Source organism: Panulirus ornatus, chromosome 32 (genome assembly GCF_036320965.1).
Source record: "Panulirus ornatus isolate Po-2019 chromosome 32, ASM3632096v1, whole genome shotgun sequence".
NCBI lineage: Eukaryota > Metazoa > Arthropoda > Malacostraca > Decapoda > Palinuridae > Panulirus > Panulirus ornatus.
The window spans coordinates 2,602,278-2,621,109 of record NC_092255.1 but is presented as its reverse complement, the minus strand read 5'-3'; the positions used below and the strand labels follow the sequence as shown (position 1 = coordinate 2,621,109).

General features: G+C 37.8%; 1 protein-coding gene across 10 annotated transcripts in view; it reads right to left on the bottom strand.

The window, feature by feature from the left end:
* DCTN1-p150 (dynactin subunit 1) overlaps positions 1 to 18,352 on the bottom strand; it is a 128,044-nt gene extending 109,692 nt beyond the window's left edge. For 8 of the 10 annotated variants that reach the window (XM_071680833.1, XM_071680826.1, XM_071680828.1 and 5 more), the window contains exons 1-4: positions 18,263 to 18,352; positions 17,181 to 17,253; positions 15,584 to 15,708; positions 12,397 to 12,542 (exon numbers count right to left, since the gene is read on the bottom strand). In XM_071680833.1, the coding sequence (XP_071536934.1) occupies positions 12,397 to 12,542; positions 15,584 to 15,708; positions 17,181 to 17,232 (323 nt within the window). In that variant the 5' untranslated portion in view covers positions 17,233 to 17,253; positions 18,263 to 18,352. Of the gene's footprint in view, positions 1 to 3,708; positions 3,757 to 12,396; positions 12,543 to 15,583; positions 15,709 to 17,180; positions 17,254 to 18,262 lie in introns of all 10 variants that reach the window. The other 2 variants (XM_071680827.1, XM_071680831.1) reach the window with 1 other exon arrangement.
* Between the last annotated feature and the right edge of the window lie 480 nt (positions 18,353 to 18,832).

Genomic DNA, 18,832 nt, shown 5'->3' with positions numbered 1-18,832 from the left:
CATCACTAGCCACCATACTTCAACACCATATGCCAACTCTGAGCCCTCTTTCCTTAATTCTACTTTCACCTCTCTTATCACTCCATCCATATACATGTTAAAAAGCCATGGTGACATCATACAGACCTGCCTCACACCCATATGTACACCAAAACTTTTGCTCAACTCTCCATCCTTTCTTACACATACAACTGTTCCTCTATAAAAGGCTTTCACACCATCCAACAGTTGTCCCCCTATCCTGTATATTCTGAACACAACCCATAAAGCATTTCATTCAACTTTGTCATAAGCTTTCTCCAGATCCATAAAAGCTGCAAACAGTTTCTTACCTTTCACTAGATACTTTTCCACAGTCATTTTCACCGCAAAAATCTGATCCACACATCCCCACCTTTCCTATAACTTCCTTGCTCCTCACTTATTCTGCATTCAGTCACTTCAATTATTCTATCAATCAACACTCATGTAAACATTCTTCCTGGTATACTTAACAGACTTATTCCAATATAACTTCTACACATATCCTTAGAATGTTTTCCTTTGAATAAACAAACAATAATAGCTTTCACCCAATCCTCAGGCACAACCTGCTTCCATGCTAAATTATATATCAAATGCATCCACTCTATCAAAATTTCTCCTCCATACTATATGTGCGTGCGTGGGTGTTTATATATATATATATGTGTATGTGGGTGGGTTGGGCCATTCTTTTGTCTGTTTCCTTGCGCTACCTTGCTTATGCGGGTGATGGTGATTAAGTATAATAATGATAATATAATAATAATAATAACAATCTAACATTCCAGCAGTAATCCCATCCACTCCTGGTTCCCTTCCTACCTTCAACCCATTATTGCCTTTTCTACCTCCCTTCTTGCTACAAGTCCCTGCACTTGTATTCTTTTCCTTCCATCTTCCATACTTTCTTTCTTTCATACTATTCGCCATTTCCCGCATTAGCAAGGTAGCGTTAAGAACAGAGGACCGGGCCTTTGAGGGAATATCCTCACTTAGCCCCCTTCTCTGTTCCTTCTTTTTGAAAATTAAAAAAAAACCAGAGGGAAGGATTTCCAGCCCCCCGCTCTCTTCCCTCTTAGTTGCCTTCTACGACATGCAGGGAATACGTGGGAAGTATTCTTTCTCCCCTGTCCCCTGGGATATAACAACTGCTGCCTCCCCTTCTCTCAAATTCATAAGTTCTTCCTTTTGATTTAGTATCTTCCCTTCCTTACTTCTCACATTTACATCACATTTCCATTCTTACATCCATCTATTTCCTTTTTCACCTCCTTACAGTTTATTTCCTTATCTTCAATAAACTTTTCAATTAACTTTCCTCCAAAATCTTCATTTATTCTTTCTTTGTTTTCATCTACTAGCTTATGAACATTCTACTTACACATCTTACATTCTTTCCTCCCCTTTGCTGAACTTCCACTGGTACATTCCTTTCAAGCAATCCACCATATGCCTTTTTCTTCTCTCCACAGCATTTCTAATTTCATCTGTCCACTATGTATTTCCCCTTTTACTCTAATATCTCACAGCCTTGTATCTAACCACAAATTATAAACCTTTAACAGTCTTCCACTGAACAATTTAAACAACTCATTCACACATGACTGCATCCCTATGTAAATTTACATAAACCATGTATTCAGATGTATATAAAACATGGAACATATTACTGATTACTGGCAATTATATCATGATCACATAGTGAGATGTGTCTACAGAAAACTCTTGTCAACTACTGGGGATATGTTCCAGGAAGACCCCATGGTTAACAACACCATGGTTTCGCAAAGGTATAGGGCCTATAAGAAACAGGGGATAAGGGGGAGTAACCCTAAAGACCTCAAGTCCTACACAGAATGCTTCAGGATTAGAAATATGCATGTTTTACTTCATGTACAACATGACTATTCTGTGAAAAAGTATAAATCGTGTATGGGACTTGTATCCACCCTCCTCTGCACATCCTCATCTATAGTACATGCCTTGCATCCATGTAACACCGATGGGGGTCACAATACCATCAAGCATACTCATTTTTGCCCTCCCAGATAATGAACTCTCATTCCACACATTATTCAATGCTCTACAAAACTTTGTTGCCTCACTCATCTTATGACACTTACACTGCCATAGTTCTATTTCCCACCATGTCAACTCCCAGTTAACTAAAACACATCACTTCCTCCAATTTCTCTCAAATCAAACTCACAGCCCATCAAACCAGTCTCTCTACCTTGCTAAACCTAATAACCTTGCACATTCTTAATTACTTTCAGCTTCCTCCTCTCAAATTCAGTTATCAACTTCTGCAATTACTCAATCAATATAGTAAAATGTGTCACATTTTTAGTGCTGGAAACAAAGTGTAAGTTTACACATGACATAATTAGTCGAAGCACAATAAAGTTTTATAAGTGTTTTAATTTCCACATTAAGAGTAATCTTACCTGAATATGCTTGTGACTGGACTCTTTCAGTAAAAATTTCTTACAAATATATCTTCCTTTAAACCAACTTTGGTGTTCTTATGAAGACTGGAAGTTAGGTAGCACTGTGAATTAAAGTGGCAAGTAAGTGGTGCCAACTGGTGACCATTTCAGGCAATAGCCTTGAGAGGGTGATTCACCGGGTAAATTATCTGATTTGGAATTTTTCCAATCTTTCATGAATTCTACATTATTTTTCAGAGGAGTTTTTAACCTTCCATTGATAGGGTCTAAGTGGATACCATACCAACAGGTGAAAGGGCAGTGATGTTACAACATTTCCTCAAGCTGAAAAACCATTCTCTCATCAATGTAAGTAGTTTTATTCATATTACAGTTACCTGTTAGAGGGTTATAATGACACAGCCATGTATCTAACACCTAAAATGGTCAAGAATGACTAGGATCATAACATTCAATCCAACTAGGTCTAAAGGCTTATAAAAATATTCTGTGTAAATAAAAGTATCAATTTTCTCAACATCAGCATCTTAATAGGAAAGCCACTCATACTTAATATCATAAACGAATATGTATATGAATATAGAGAATATGTATGTGAATATAAAGAATACTATATGAATATCAACTAATATTTTTTTGAATTAATGACATCATATCACTGAAAATGTAAAGTGGTTGGTATATCATGGCTTCATTACGCAACTCACAATGTCTTGGTTTCTATACTGAGTCACACTAAAATGCAACTGATAAATACATTCACAATTTATAATGCAATCAGCAATGACTAAAATTACAGCTAAGTAGCCTTCGCTAATATCTTCATTTATGCTATATTATAACAAACTGTAATTCATCAATAGCAGTACTGCAGCAACTGGAATCTATCTAATAGCAATATGACTAGGTATACAATTATGTTCTTTACGGTGTGCAACAAAACATACTCAGGTTCGTGGTAGAATGCCATAAATTTCATTGAGTGAAACATGAAATTCATGGGCTTGAGCTCACTGGATAATGCAAAACCTAAATTCCAAGTATATAATTCTTGCATTGACTGAATATGATGTAAAATAAGAAAATAAAAAAATCACAGGTAAAACTAACAGCTCTGATCACATGTTCTTATGTAAACGGTTCTATGAAACTAAAGTTATAACATTCTTGGTACAACAGTAACATTGGTACTGGCATGGTTATTGGAAATGAAGATGTTCCAAGGGGATGGTACCTTTGGTGACCCCCAAATCTGGAGGGCCTTCTCTCCAACCGCTGAACACTGTCAGGCAGCATACAAGAGACAGGGAGGGAGTATTAGAAAGTTAAGCTGGGACTGCCAATAAGGATGGGTTCGTTAGTGGGAAATCTGCCCTTTGCAAAAAGGACAACAATGAATCGTGGCAGATCTTTTTTTAATGTCATCACATTCCCAAGAAACTTCAGCAAAAATAATCGATCAAGTGGCATTTTCTAAAAAATTCCTGAAATAGAATGTTAAAGAAAAGATCAAACTCCAATACAAGTAAACCACTGATAGGATAAGCCATTTTAGATGAGTTATGCATTAATCTGCAGCTTATGCACTATGTGGACTATATGGCCATCTTCCTAAATTAGAGATCTGATACTGCACAAGTCCAGCACACAAAACTTAAAAAAATATTAGCTAGCTGCATACAAGTATATCTAAAATCCTCTAAAAATATATACAGGTGCAGCTAATGAATATCACACTGAAACATCTGATATCATAATCAGGAATACCGGCATATGCATACAAACCAACCTTATATGTAAAATAACCATAATTCAACCTTTCAGTAAATGGTGAAGACTTGAAAATCAATTCAACCTTTAACTCCCTGCACTGAACTACTTTGCTGTATTATTCTTACGTACTTTAACTTTTAAAAGATACGGATGCAGCAGCAGGCAGTAAGTTCCCCAAAAAAACAACGTCTCCAGAACTAAGGCTAAATAAAAAAAGGCTTTAATCAATTCTCAAAAAGTCAACATACTCATTTGCCTCCAAACTTCCTTATCTACATAACCAAAGAACATTCATCTGCATCATACCTACTACATTTTCTGTCTTTTAGAGAAGTATCGCATTTCCCACCTTACTGAGGTAGCACCAGGAAATGAAAAACAGCCTCATTTGGTCACATTCATTCTCAAGTTGTCATGTTCTGGTAATGAAAATACATTAATAATTTCAATAAAACCCTTTACTCTATACCACTCAGTTTCTCAACCTAGAGTGTCATTCCCTTCAAACAGTAAGATATGATGATATCTCCTTGAAGAAGAGGATAGGATATTCTGTATCTATTACTTCAAACAATGGCATCAAAATGAATAAAAAAAACAAAACTTAAAAAATAAAAGATACTTAGAGTCCTGTTAAGTTCATCATAATGTTTGCTAAATACTTATCTACTGGATCAGATTCACAAGTATTCTCAACCCTAAATTAAATTCCCATGACAGGAAGCTGTTCAGATGAAGAAAGTTCTTCATGTTCTGTTCTCTTACACATCAGAAGAATGGTCATGGAAAAACATTTATTTATTTATTCATTATACTTTGTCGCTGTCTCCCGCGTTTGCGAGGTAGCGCAAGGAAACAGACGAAATAAATGGCCCAACCCCCCCCCATACACATGTATATACATACGTCCACACACGCAAATATACATACCTACACAGCTTTCCATGGCTTACCCCAGACGCTTCACATGCCTTGATTCAATCCACTGACAGCATGTCAACCCCGGTATACCACATCGCTCCAATTCACTCTATTCCTTGCCCTCCTTTCACCCTCCTGCATGTTCAGGCCCCGATCACACAAAATCTTTTTCACTCCATCTTTCCACCCCCAATTTGGTCTCCCTCTTCTCCTTGTTCCCTCCACCTCCGACACATATATCCTCTTGGTCAATCTTTCCTCACTCATCCTCTCCATGTGCCCAAACCACTTCAAAACACCCTCTTCTGCTCTCTCAACCACACTCTTTTTATTTCCACACATCTCTCTTACCCTTACGTTACTCACTCGATCAAACCACCTCACACCACACATTGTCCTCAAACATCTCATTTCCAGCACATCCATCCTCCTGCGCACAACTCTATCCATAGCCCACGCCTCGCAACCATACAACATTGTTGGAACCACTATTCCTTCAAACATACCCATTTTTGCTTTCCCAGATAATGTTCTCGACTTCCACACATTCTTCAAGGCCCCCAGAATTTTCGCCCCCTCCCCCACCCTATGATCCACTTCCGCTTCCATGGTTCCATCCGCTGCCAGATCCACTTCCAGATATCTAAAACACTTCACTTCCTCCAGTTTTTCTCCATTCAAACTCACCTCCCAATTGACTTGACCCTCAACCCTACTGTACCTAATAACCTTGCTCTTATTCACATTTACTCTTAACTTTCTTCTTCCACACACTTTACCAAACTCAGTCACCAGCTTCTGCAGTTTCTCACATGAATCAGCCACCAGCGCTGTATCATCAGCGAACAACAACTGACTCACTTCCCAAGCTCTCTCATCCCCAACAGACTTCATACTTGCCCCTCTTTCCAAAACTCTTGCATTTACCTCCCTAACAACCCCATCCATAAACAAATTAAACAACCATGGAGACATCACACACCCCTGCCGCAAACCTACATTCACTGAGAACCAATCACTTTCCTCTCTTCCTACACGTACACATGCCTTACATCCTCGATAAAAACTTTTCACTGCTTCTAACAACTTTCCTCCCACACCATATATTCTTAATACCTTCCACAGAGCATCTCTATCAACTCTATCATATGCCTTCTCCAGATCCATAAATGCTACATACAAATCCATTTGCTTTTCTAAGTATTTCTCACATACATTCTTCAAAGCAAACACCTGATCCACACATCCTCTACCACTTCTGAAACCACACTGCTCTTCCCCAATCTGATGCTCTGTACATGCCTTCACCCTCTCAATCAATACCCTCCCATATAATTTACCAGGAATACTCAACAAACTTATACCTCTGTAATTTGAGCACTCACTCTTATCCCCTTTGCCTTTGTACAATGGCACTATGCACGCATTCCGCCAATCCTCAGGCACCTCACCATGAGTCATACATACATTAAATAACCTTACCAACCAGTCAACAATACAGTCACCCCCTTTTTTAATAAATTCCACTGCAATACCATCCAAACCTGCTGCCTTGCCGGCTTTCATCTTCCGCAAAGCTTTCACTACCTCTTCTCTGTTTACCAAATCATTTTCCCTAACCCTCTCACTTTGCACACCACCTCGACCAAAACACCCTATATCTGCCACTCTATCATCAAACACATTCAACAAACCTATACTACAAACATATACTACATATACTACATATACTACATTAACAATTCAAAAATAAATAAAGATTAGTAAACCACATTCTCCTCCTCCGTTTGATGTATTTCATAACTTGCTTGGTCAAAATGAAATTTCAGATTCACATACTCCACTCAAAGGATCATAAATGGTAAATTCACTACCACTAGATGAGTCTGAGAATGGTAATGATCTGACTGATGACAAATCTAACCCTTACAGAAGGATGAGGCATACCATGATTTGTCATAAAAGAATTAGCCTTTTTAGGGAACTCATCTGTATACCTGCTGCCACATCCTTTGTTCTTTGTGCTTCAATAAACAAGCTATTCAGTGCATTTTTAGATAAAAAAAAAAAAAAAAAGCTGAGTTAATAATTTCACATTCCGGTGCACATCATTGGTAAAGGCATAATCATGGGAAACACCTAGACACAGGAACATCCATGAGTGAATCTAATATCATTTAGTTTCAACACAGTGTACTCTCATATCCTATCATTACACAGACCTCATCTTAAATAAAATTCTCCAAATTTCATGAATGTATATGATAGCCTTTTATAATCGTACAATAGATACCATAATGGTTAAAAAAGATCAACAAAAAGGATCCACAACATATATGTAACACATTTCTGTGCAGTGGCAAAATCTACATAAATAATCATCTTTCTTCTAAGGGGATAAAAAAGATTATTACATTTAAATAGACCACATTTAACATTATCAGAATCTTTAGTTATACTGTTTTTTCCTTTTAATGATACAGTTTTAAAGTATGATGAACAGAAAAGAGAGTAAGACAAAATGAAAATATCAGGGTTAAGTACTTAGTAATAATACAGATCCATGACAACACATTTCCACTTAACAAAAAGGACCAGCAAAAAAAGACCAAATCTTGCAGTTAGCTTAAATCACTCCAAGTCAGAATTAGGTGCCTTAGAAGTTTTATGAAAACATTCTTTTACCGCTGTTAGAATGCATTTTATCAAAATATGTTTCGAATGTGTGACAAACTCTTGCTTCTTAAAGACAAGGCCAGTGAACCAGGGAAATATGTGAGTCCACCTCTCTTTGAGAAGACAAAGTAATCTCCCACTAACAACTTATGTGTAAACCCACTATCTGTCCCTAAGATCAAGATCATCTTTTGCAAATTACTGCTTGCCACACACTCTTCTTATGGATGGTCTAATGACATAAGCCCATATCTGGATACATGCGAATAAACACAAATAGCACATTCCTACAAACCCTAGAAAATAGTGCAGGATATATAAGAAAGTGAATAAAAGGAAATAAGATTGGAAAGGCAAATGAAGGTTTGCCTTCCAAGAGTTCAAAACTCTGTAATACATATATGAGTCAGAGAGAAGGCAAGAAAGAAAGAGCTTAAGTGAAAAGAGGCAATTGGAAAACTCTCAAGCTTCCTAATGAAATGAAGTGATGAACTGAGAGTAAGGGAGAGGTGTCTGGCAGACCTCTAAGTACAACACATGGAGTGTCTCACAGATCCCCACTAAGGTAATGGTGTACATGGGTGCTGGCAGAGATCTACAGGCTTCCATGACCAATGCCCTCAACCCAAAGGTTCCTAGAATAAATTGCAGTACAAACACCTATTTGACATCATGATTACTAGCATTTGAAATAAGCAGAGAGAGGTTTGAGAATGGCAGAGTTCCTTACTTACAGCAAAAGCTCAGAGGCAAAAAAATGAAGATATGAGTCCTAGAAACATTAAAACTTTTCTCTGGAGCACATGAAGAAAAAAGTACAAAGCAGGAATGGCAAAAGTTGCTAAAGAGAGAAAGAACAAATTTGGAAATTTGTCCATTGTAAGCCTAATAAGATCAGCTCCACATATACAATGCAAAGAGACTTCTGTGGAAGTTTGATCCTTGTCAATCAAGAGAGATGAAAGGAATCAAAGGCATTCTGCAGTACATACCCCTGTCCCTCCACGAAATTAATTTCATATGGTGAGGACACCGTTAACCAGCTGAAATTCTGGTCCACTACAAGACCAGTAACAACCTGAAGCAAATGAACCAGTAACAGAGTGAAATTGGAAATGAACCACATCAGACAGACTACTCCAATGGTCACTGCTAATGAACCTAACTGGTCAGACTAGGGTTGTGATTTAATGCACTCTAAAACTATGTGACAGTCAAGACGATCATCTTATTCTTTCACAGGATGGTGGTGAAACAATAAATTCCACAATGGCAAAATTTAAAAGAGCTATTGGGCCTTTACCACAGCTAAATCTGGTTCCACTGGTAGAGTGAAGAGTGGCTTCAAGCCTGGGAATGATTATGCAAGAGCAGAACCCACTGCATTCTGGGACAAAACAGAAGTGGCATCCCTGCTTCTGTTCTGGGATCTGATACCATATAATTAGAACTCCAATTCTTTTATTAAAGCAGCAACCTAGGTCCATCACAGCAGCAAAAGTCTGCCTGTAATAGCAGCACCTTTGCCTATTTAACAATATTATGCTTTAAGAACCTTATGGACCTTGATTTTTTTGCTGAGGAGATTCTTCAGCTTTCCTCTGGTTAGCAAAGCTAAGTAAAGTAACCAATTCATCTATCCAGGAGTGGGAATCTTGAATGCAGATAGATAATAAAGATGGTTTTGCCTGATCCAAGGAACATAGGTACTACATCTTGTTTGCTGCATCACTAAAGAAAGTATTAGCAGGCCTTTCTTGGTAAAGTGAAGTTTGGTAGAGTAACCAACCTCTCTATTCAAGAATGGCAAACCATGTGGTTAGATCATAAAGACAATCCCAAGTGATGCAAGAACAGTGTGCAACATGACAACCTGCAGCTAGGCTTAATTAGAGCAACATCCATTGATAAGAACAGGGTAACAAGTTATATGAAGAAGTGAACTGTCAGCAACTTGCTGGTTCTATCACTGAGACTGTGCCTGGACTTTCCTTTGCAATGAATGAGGTTGGGTTGAGTAATTAACTTCTCTATCCCGGAATGACAAACCTCACATTTGAATGGAGAGTTCCCGCGTTGCAAGGACACTGTGCAATACAGAAGTCCTGCAAGCAATCAATCATACACCACCCCATGGCATATCTTCAGGTACTTATATTGAGTGGCAGCTGTTATGCACGTAACTTAATCAATGGACCTGGAGATACACAAAGGCAAACATATTCTAAAGGGCTGCCTAACAATGAGACAGTACAGATAGCCACAACCAGATAGCACTACAATCACAAGTGATGAGAGTGGTCCTGAAGAATTCAGCAAAAATAGTAAAAACAATGTATTAAAAACACTCTATGTATAACTCACAGGGTAAAAACCACTCAAGATACAAAACTACATTGACAAAATGTGCTTTGGTGCATACAAGTGAGGAAATGGTAAGAAGTTCTAACTAGTAAATAAATCTAGAGTATAGGGGTCCCTCACATTTACTGTAAAACAATACAATTAGAGGTAACAACCTAATCATTAGTTTCTCCCCATACAAAGTTAAACTAAGATAAAAGAGTAATTGGCTTGTTTAAGTAGTAGGACAAAATTATGGATAGAAAAAAAATAAAAGAACAAAAGTGAAGATGCCCAAGCCAGAGTTAGGGTACTAATGTATACACAGAGATGAAGATTTATTGTTTATTTTCACTCTGTTTGAACCTTGATTTGGGATAGTGACATCAAGAGACAGTAGCAACCAGTGATTTGCAGAGATTCTGTCCATGAGATAGATAATGTATTCACCAACAGGTTATAAATCTGTAATATCATTATATCATTTCCAACAAGAGAGGGACCTTCTTATCACCCTTGCTTATTGGCTAATTTCTGTTCAGAAACAGAAATCTGGTGAATGAAACATTTTTCTTGTGAAAGACTGGGCTGGGTAGACTCTAACTGCCCTATTGCTCATAGCATGTGTAAATGCAAAAGGAACTCAAAATTCTTATAAAATAGCCACCAATCAGGTCCAGGCTGACAAAAAGTCTCAACCATTTAGATATTGACAAGAGCCCTAATATTTTGATACAATAAAGACATTAGGTGCCATTCCTTCAGACCCAGATGAAGTAGTGTAGCAGTCAGTGTTCCTGCCTATGACCCCCAAGGTCAAGCACATAGGTTTGAATCCTGGTTGTGGTATCTAGTCCCAAGCCAACCCAGCTGTTCATCCACCCCTATCACTTAGTGAATGAAATGGGTACCTGGCTCAAGCTATCTAATGATCAATATCTCTGATGCCTGTTCCCTTCAGGAACTTCGTCAAAGGGGTGATCACAGAATAAGAGTCTCCATTACTGGTGAACTCCAATGCCACTTCTTAGCCTTTAGTGCCTCACCCTAACAGGCCACTGGCTGAGGGCAACTCTACTGAAGGGTATATATATGTTTTCCAAAAACTTCTTCAAATCTTCATCCTCCCCTCCAAAAGTATAGTGATCACACATCACACTAGCTGCCCCTCTCAACACAATTACATCCAAAAGCCTCTCTTTTACAAGCCCATCAAATGATATGCAATCCAAAAATGTTCAATGACCATCTCTACTACTCACATATATTTATGTATGTCCCTCAAAGCCAGGTCTTCCCAGTCATCCGTCATTTTTCTGCACACAACTCCACAAGACACATCCACTGACATACACATATATATGCATATACACACATACATGTACATATGTATATTCATTTGTTCATATTTATCATACATAATTGCTGTTTCCCGTTTCAGCAAAATAGCACCAGGAAACAGATGAAGAATGGCCCATCCACTCATATACACACATACATATATATATACGTAAAAGCCTATACATGCACATATATCAATATATGCATACATATACATATATACACATGTGCATATTCATACTTACTTGCCTTGATCCATTCCTGTCACCACCCTGCCACACAGGAAATAGCGTCACTACCCCCTGCTTCAGCGAGATAGCGCTACGAAAACAAACTAATAAAAGGCCAAGTTCATTCACACTCAGTCTCTAACTGTCATATGTAATGCACTGAAACCACAGCTCCCTATCCACAACCAGGCCCCATATACCTTTCCATGGTTTACCCCAGGCATTTCAAATGCCCTGGTTCAGTCCATCGAAAGCATGTCAACCCTGGTATACCACATCGTCCCAATTCACTCTATTCCTTGCATGCCTCTCAGCCTCCTGTATGTTCAGGTCCCATAAGAGACTGAGTGTAGAATGGCAAAAGGTGAGAGCAAATGACGTGAGAGTGGGTGAGGAATAGGATGCAGTTATGGTCAGCCAAAAGCAGACTGGTGGATGGTCTTTTCAAAATTCTGAGTTCCATTTGGGAAAAAAATCTAAGCAGATTTCACCCCAGTTAGGTCAAAGCAAAACCTTTCTAGACCTTGTCTTTAATGAATTCATAAAACTTAAAATATGGCTGCAATGCAAGTCTTAGACCCTCCTGAACTAAATACTAAAATTCTTTTAATAGCAACAACAGTTTATTGCAAACTCACCTAGACTTGGGTTTCTCTGTAGCAGGGGTGGTTGCAGTAGAGGAAGCAGAAGGTGTGGTTGTTGATGAGTCATTTTCTCCATCTTCATCCATATCCAATGGAATAAGCTGACTCTGCCGGACAAAGATGCCACATCCTTCTTCACACTACAAAACAAAGGTCACTGTGAAAGACTTCCTATGTAAAATAAACCAGTGCTATAGATAAGTTTCATTAACATGTTGCAAAGCTCAGCCCTTGGACTATACAAGCTTTCATGTTTTCCCTCACAACATCTATGCCATGAACATCCCGGGAGGTACTTAAGTTTTTAAGAAATAAAAAATCTGTGTTGCAAATGACTTTCAAAGGTTGTATATACCTAATCCACTTTTAGGAATTATGAATGGTAGAATACTGGCATATAAGAAGGAGAGGGAGGAGAAAGAATACTTCCAACGTATTCCCTCCATATTGTAAAAGGCAACTAAAGGGGGCAGAAGTGGGGTGCTGGAAATCCTCCCCTCCAGTTTTTACTTTTCCCTCTAAGTCTCAGTCATCTGTTCTGGAATGCTACCTCACTAACATGGAAAATGGTGAATATGTGTGAGAAAAAAGACACCAAATTTCTCCCCTGCTGGTACTTTCCCCATTTACATATCAATTTATGAAACCCTACTCCATTAAAACTTTTTTGTCCTATCAATTACTTATACTGCCTCTACAGGACGCTATTGTTCTTTGTTAAAATATCTTGCTGTGTAAGCAAAGGTTATCTACAATGCTTTACCTCTGAATGAGTGAAGGAAATTAGTAGGTATGACCAATCAGTGCACTGATCACTGTTATTACTTGTATAATTGTGAGGGCATAAAGGTTTATTGGAGATTAGCAACTTAGTTATGAGTTAAAAAAATACTAAGTTACAATGTCCAAAGTCCTTACTAAATTGGCTCTAAAATTTTTCTACTTTTAGAACTATAAACTAAAAGTTAGCACAAGATTCCTCATTCCATGACTGACTTCATAAAAAAACATAAACAAGTACTTCAGGACCGTAAATAATACAAATGCGGAAGTGTAATACGTGGAAAACATTAAACTGTTTGTATCAACATCTCGAAATCAGGTAAAAAAATAATCTCGGTTTGATTATCTTCAACTACAATACTACACTTTACAACACAACAGCTCATTGCTCCTCATTCATTTTGCATTCCTTCATAATTTCTACAAACATCCTTCGCATCTTCTCCCTTGAAAAGGTGTCAACACACAATAATAGTTTTCATCCTCATGCTTCCATGCTAAATTACATATCAAGTGCATCCACTTTATCACACACTCTCCTCCATAATTTAACATTTCATCTGTAATACCATCCACTCCTTTAGCCTTTCCTTCCTTCAACCTCATTATTGCCTTTTTTATCACCCTTCTTGCTATAAGCCCCTGAACTTGTATCCTCTTCCTTCCATCCTCCATACCTATGAATGTAACAACTGCTGACTCACCTTCTCCCACATACATCAATTCTTCAAAATACTCTCCCCATCTTTTCACTTCCAACTTATGATTCACTAACTCCCCTTCCTTATTTCTCACATTTACATGTCCACTCTTACATCCATCTCTTTCATTTATTACCTCTTCCAGTAAAATTTCTCATATTCCTTAAGCATTTCGCTCAACTTTCTTCCAAAATCTTTATTTCCTCTTTTCTTGCTTTCCTCTAACAGCCTAACATTCCACTTACACATCTTATATTCTTCCCTCCTCTTTTGCTGAATTTCCACTCACAGAACTGACTGCTACTGCATTAAAGCTCTAGAATACCTTATGCACTATTACTCTGAAATTCCTGCTGCAAACCAAGTAAGAAAAATTCAGATTCAGTTTTCAACAAGCAGGTAGGAAGTGCCAATCTTTCTCCATCCATGGTAGTAAAACCAAAGCAAAGCAATAAAAGGAAATATTTTTTTTCTCATTGTTTTACTAATAATTCTTTCTCCTTTGACACTACTACATTCTCCAGATCCACCTCAACAATATATCAATACCACCACCTATTCCCAGTCACTTCCAGTTCCTTTATGTACAACGAAAAAACTTCTTTATACATAACTCGAAGTTGCATAAATATGGAGCTGCTAATGAAAACAATAATGTGAAAATCTAAATTAAGATTGGGTCCTTCATGTCCTACAGATTTAATATCTGTGGGATGGTAATATCTATGAGATCAATGTAAGAGGCAAAACCAGTAACTAATATAGATGACTGCAAAAGAAAAGGTATTTCAAACTCTTCATGTAATCAAGCCTTAATATTGAGACATGCAATATGTACATGCCACATTCTCCACTGGCCCAAAACATAATTGATATACAAGATCTGAAAAGTCATAACAAGATTAAGAAGTAAACAAATATCACACTCACAAAAAAGGTGAAAAAGTAAATTCATGAGAGGCGGAAAGGAACAAATGAAGAGAATATTAAACTACAATAAGAGGCACAATCAAATGGGAGAAATGCAAAGTGGTTAGTTACCCAAGCACAGACTGACTGGTACTCTACATAAAATGTCTAACATGCATTATAGAAGCTAATTCATACAAGATATATCTTACCACCATCCAAATGTTTAGGCATAATTCCACCACTAATACTGTAGTTTTCTTAAATCAATGCAACATTGGCATTCACAAATCATGGCCATCTCAGATGAAAGGTAAGATTACAAATAAAAACAAAGTAAAGCATGAATAAGTTTGAGTTCCTCAAGTATTTGTACACTCAACTCTTAGAAGTGGAAAGGTTATAAGAAGAGGGAAAGACAAAAGAGAATTCATCAGCTTTGCTGTACAAGGAAAGAAGGAAGTATCATAATGGTCAATCCTCTGGAGGTGTCCACATACAAGCTATGGAAAGCAGCAGCCTTATGAATGCCACTAGTCAAAGTCGTACGGGCTAGGATACAAGCAGAAAGTTAAAGAGAGATATGGCCAAAATAATACCTACAAAAGAGAAAAAGGGGAGCAACATCATGGCAGGTGGAAAGGGAGGGATAGCTCATGAGAGATGACAGGAATAGAGTTATGAGGATGCAAAGCTTTCAATTCCACTTTGGCAATACAGAGTTGGATAAAAAGTTGCAGTTATAAATTACTGAACACAAAAATATAAATGACAAGACAAATACAAACCTGGAAGTATGATTTGCCCTGCACTGATCCATTGTTCTTGCCTTTTTTTTCATCAAGGACAACACCAACCCATTTTCCTGGAGAGAAGTGCGTGCTTCCCACATAAGCAACTGTGCCAAGAGTATCTGCCATATACAAGGTATACATTAAATACTTCACATATAATGGTGGAATATAAAAGCATGAAATCCTAACATAATATCAATGTATAGGAACAGGTTGAACATATTATTCTATGCTTGCAAATGCTACAGTCAATTCCAAGAGATTCAAACAAACTATGCTTCCTTTAACTCATTCAATCCTTAGAATGGTAAAGTTCATGAAAACACTTTTTAATCATTAACTCTACTAGTAGAATACAGATTATATTTACCAATCCCATCACACCTTTCACTCATCATCAGTACTGGTCTTAGCATGACTAATCTGTAGCAGGTACTCAAAGCCAAATATAATTCCAACACTTAAACTTTCACTCAGTAAGAGGTGACCCAGTGCTAAATCAATATATGTTCTGGTCATCAGGTCAGACTTAATATATCATTTCCCATCATACAATGGGGAAGGCCATCCAGAACTTCCTTAATGCTTCCTTATTAGTTGTTTAAGTCCAACAAGATCTCGATACACACCTCTCAATGTCCATACACGTCCTTACTTTATCTTTCATTCAATCCAAAGATTTCCCCTTAAGTCATCATTCACTTGCATCATCACTTATTCTATCCTACCCTTTCTATTTACAGCTATTTTCTTATCACTTCTTAATTCCATCTTTTGCTTCATCAATCCTCACCTTATTCAATCTACTGTCCTCAAGCCACAAGCAAATTTCAAGAAATTCCTCTCCATACCCTAAAATGCTTTCCAAAATCCTTATAATTTTCAAGACTTTTTTACCCAACTTCCAGAATATTGGTGCTATCAAATACAAAACAACAATGACCTAATGCTTCCATTTCCAAACAGTATGTCACCACACTATAATTCTACTTTACCTTTAAAACCTTCAACAAACTACTTCATAAATAAAGCACAGTACATAATGGAGAAATTATGATTCTTTATTTCTTCTAACTTCAACTTTAAATGTGTAACTTGTAAATATAATTTGTTACTTGTCTTCATTTTTTCTGAGAATCCTGCCATGTTTCCAAACAGTTCTACCACAACACTACTTACTAATTCAACATTTCTCACCCATTCCTTATCCACTAAAAATCTTTTCTCTTTCGTTTATACCTAATCACTGTTTCACGTATTAATGAGATAGTGCCAAGAACAGAAGAAAGGCCACATCCGCTCACATCCATTTTCTACCTGTCATGCGTAATGCACCAAAACCACAGCTCCCTAGCCACATCCAAGCCCCACAGACCTTTCTGTGGTTTACCCCAGACGTTCCACATGCCCTGGTTCAATCCAATGACTCCACTTCAATCCCAGTATGCCACATCATTCAAAGTTACTCTATCCTATGCATGCCCTTCACCCTCCTGCATGTTCAGGCCTCGATCACTCTTTAAAAATCTAAAAGGTGTCAGGTACTCATTCAGTGTGCATAAATCTAGCAAAAAAGACATGAGAAACAAACCTTTGCCATTGACCTCAACACGCTGGCCAACTCGAAGAGATTTATCAGTCATTTTTGCACTACAACATTAATCCTGTAAAGAAACAGAGATATTCCATTTACTAAGATACTACCAAAATGTAAATTTCTCACAAACTTAAAAAAACCCTTTTACTTCTAAGTCCATGTGGAAAACACAAATGATGTCACCATAACACAGTAATTGTTTTTCCTTTTATTTTTTCATGGCGGCCAAGATAGCATGGGAAAAAGTATGACTCAATCCTGGCCATGTCCAGTGAAAAGTAGAGTGATGAGTATTGAGTATTCATGAGTGCTGACGATATGAGCAGAGTGATGAGTACTGAGTATTCATGAGTGCTGAAGATGTCAGTATATCTAACCAATTTTTGACTATCCAAATGCTACCTCGCTATGTGGAAAACAGAAAATAACACACAAAAACAAATTCATTTGAACTTCCCAGATGTTTATAGATCCAACTCCATGAGATAAAATGGTTGTAGGAGCCAAATATAAGTGGTAAGAGGTCTTATTAATTTGCTGTATGAGGAAAGATGAAGGTATGACAATAGTACATCAAGATGAGCAGAATGGTACAGATCTTGACAACAATATTATGGCTCTTGAGTACTAAAGCATCACCCTTGAGCACATGTTATGCCCCTAAAGCACTAGGGAAGGATCCCCAAGAACATATGATAAAGCCCTTCTGTACTGCATGACGACCCTTGAACACGACTGTCACGCCCCATGAACAAGCTCTTACGCCCCTTGAGCGATACGGTGTATCAGTATAGCCTTACAATATATTGTCCTAGCCTTTGACCTGACCCTTCAAGGGCATGTCAAGGGTGAGGCGATCATACCAAAGGGTAGTGCAGTCACACTCAAACACTCGCAATTCATGTCAGGTCAGGAACAGCTGACAGCCAGGCCGCAGCCTCACCCATCCTTCGTCTTTTCTTGCACTCTCCTGGGCTAAATATCATTAATGACACAACCACATTACTCCACATTACCTTAATTGATAATGAATGTGGTAAAATACTACTTAAGTGGCAAAAAGCGGGTGGATTTACCTCAAAATAGCGAAAGATCGATCCAGATTGGTATGATTCACTAGAGCATCAACACATTACTTGCTCGACCCAACGAACCAACTCACTCATAGAAAACGAACCTTCAGTCTTAATTCTAGGGGGGGTTTAGCCTTTTTTTTATCAGATAATTACCGAGTAAATGAGTTAGGTTAGTATATCTATCCATGTTGCTATCGTTGGCATACTCTTGAAGGCATTTAAGGTTCTGTGCTATATTTTCTTCATTTCGAGAGCGTTTGTGTGGTCTGAAAATGAACATCTTATGCTTGTCTGAAAATGAACATCTTAAGCAGTTTAACGTGTTTAACTTTATTCGATTGGTTATAGACTAATACTTGACAGCCTTGATAACCATGACAGACGATAAGCATAAAGCGAAAATGATCAACTACGTCTTCTTAATCAGTTTCCTTTGTGGCCATCCTCTTTTCTTCAGTGACCGGTAAAGTGCTTCCTGATCTTTCCCTTGATAATTCTATAGCTCACTTACCTCCTGATAAACCTGCATTCTATAGTAGCTCATTTCCATTTATTTTGGATGATCCCATA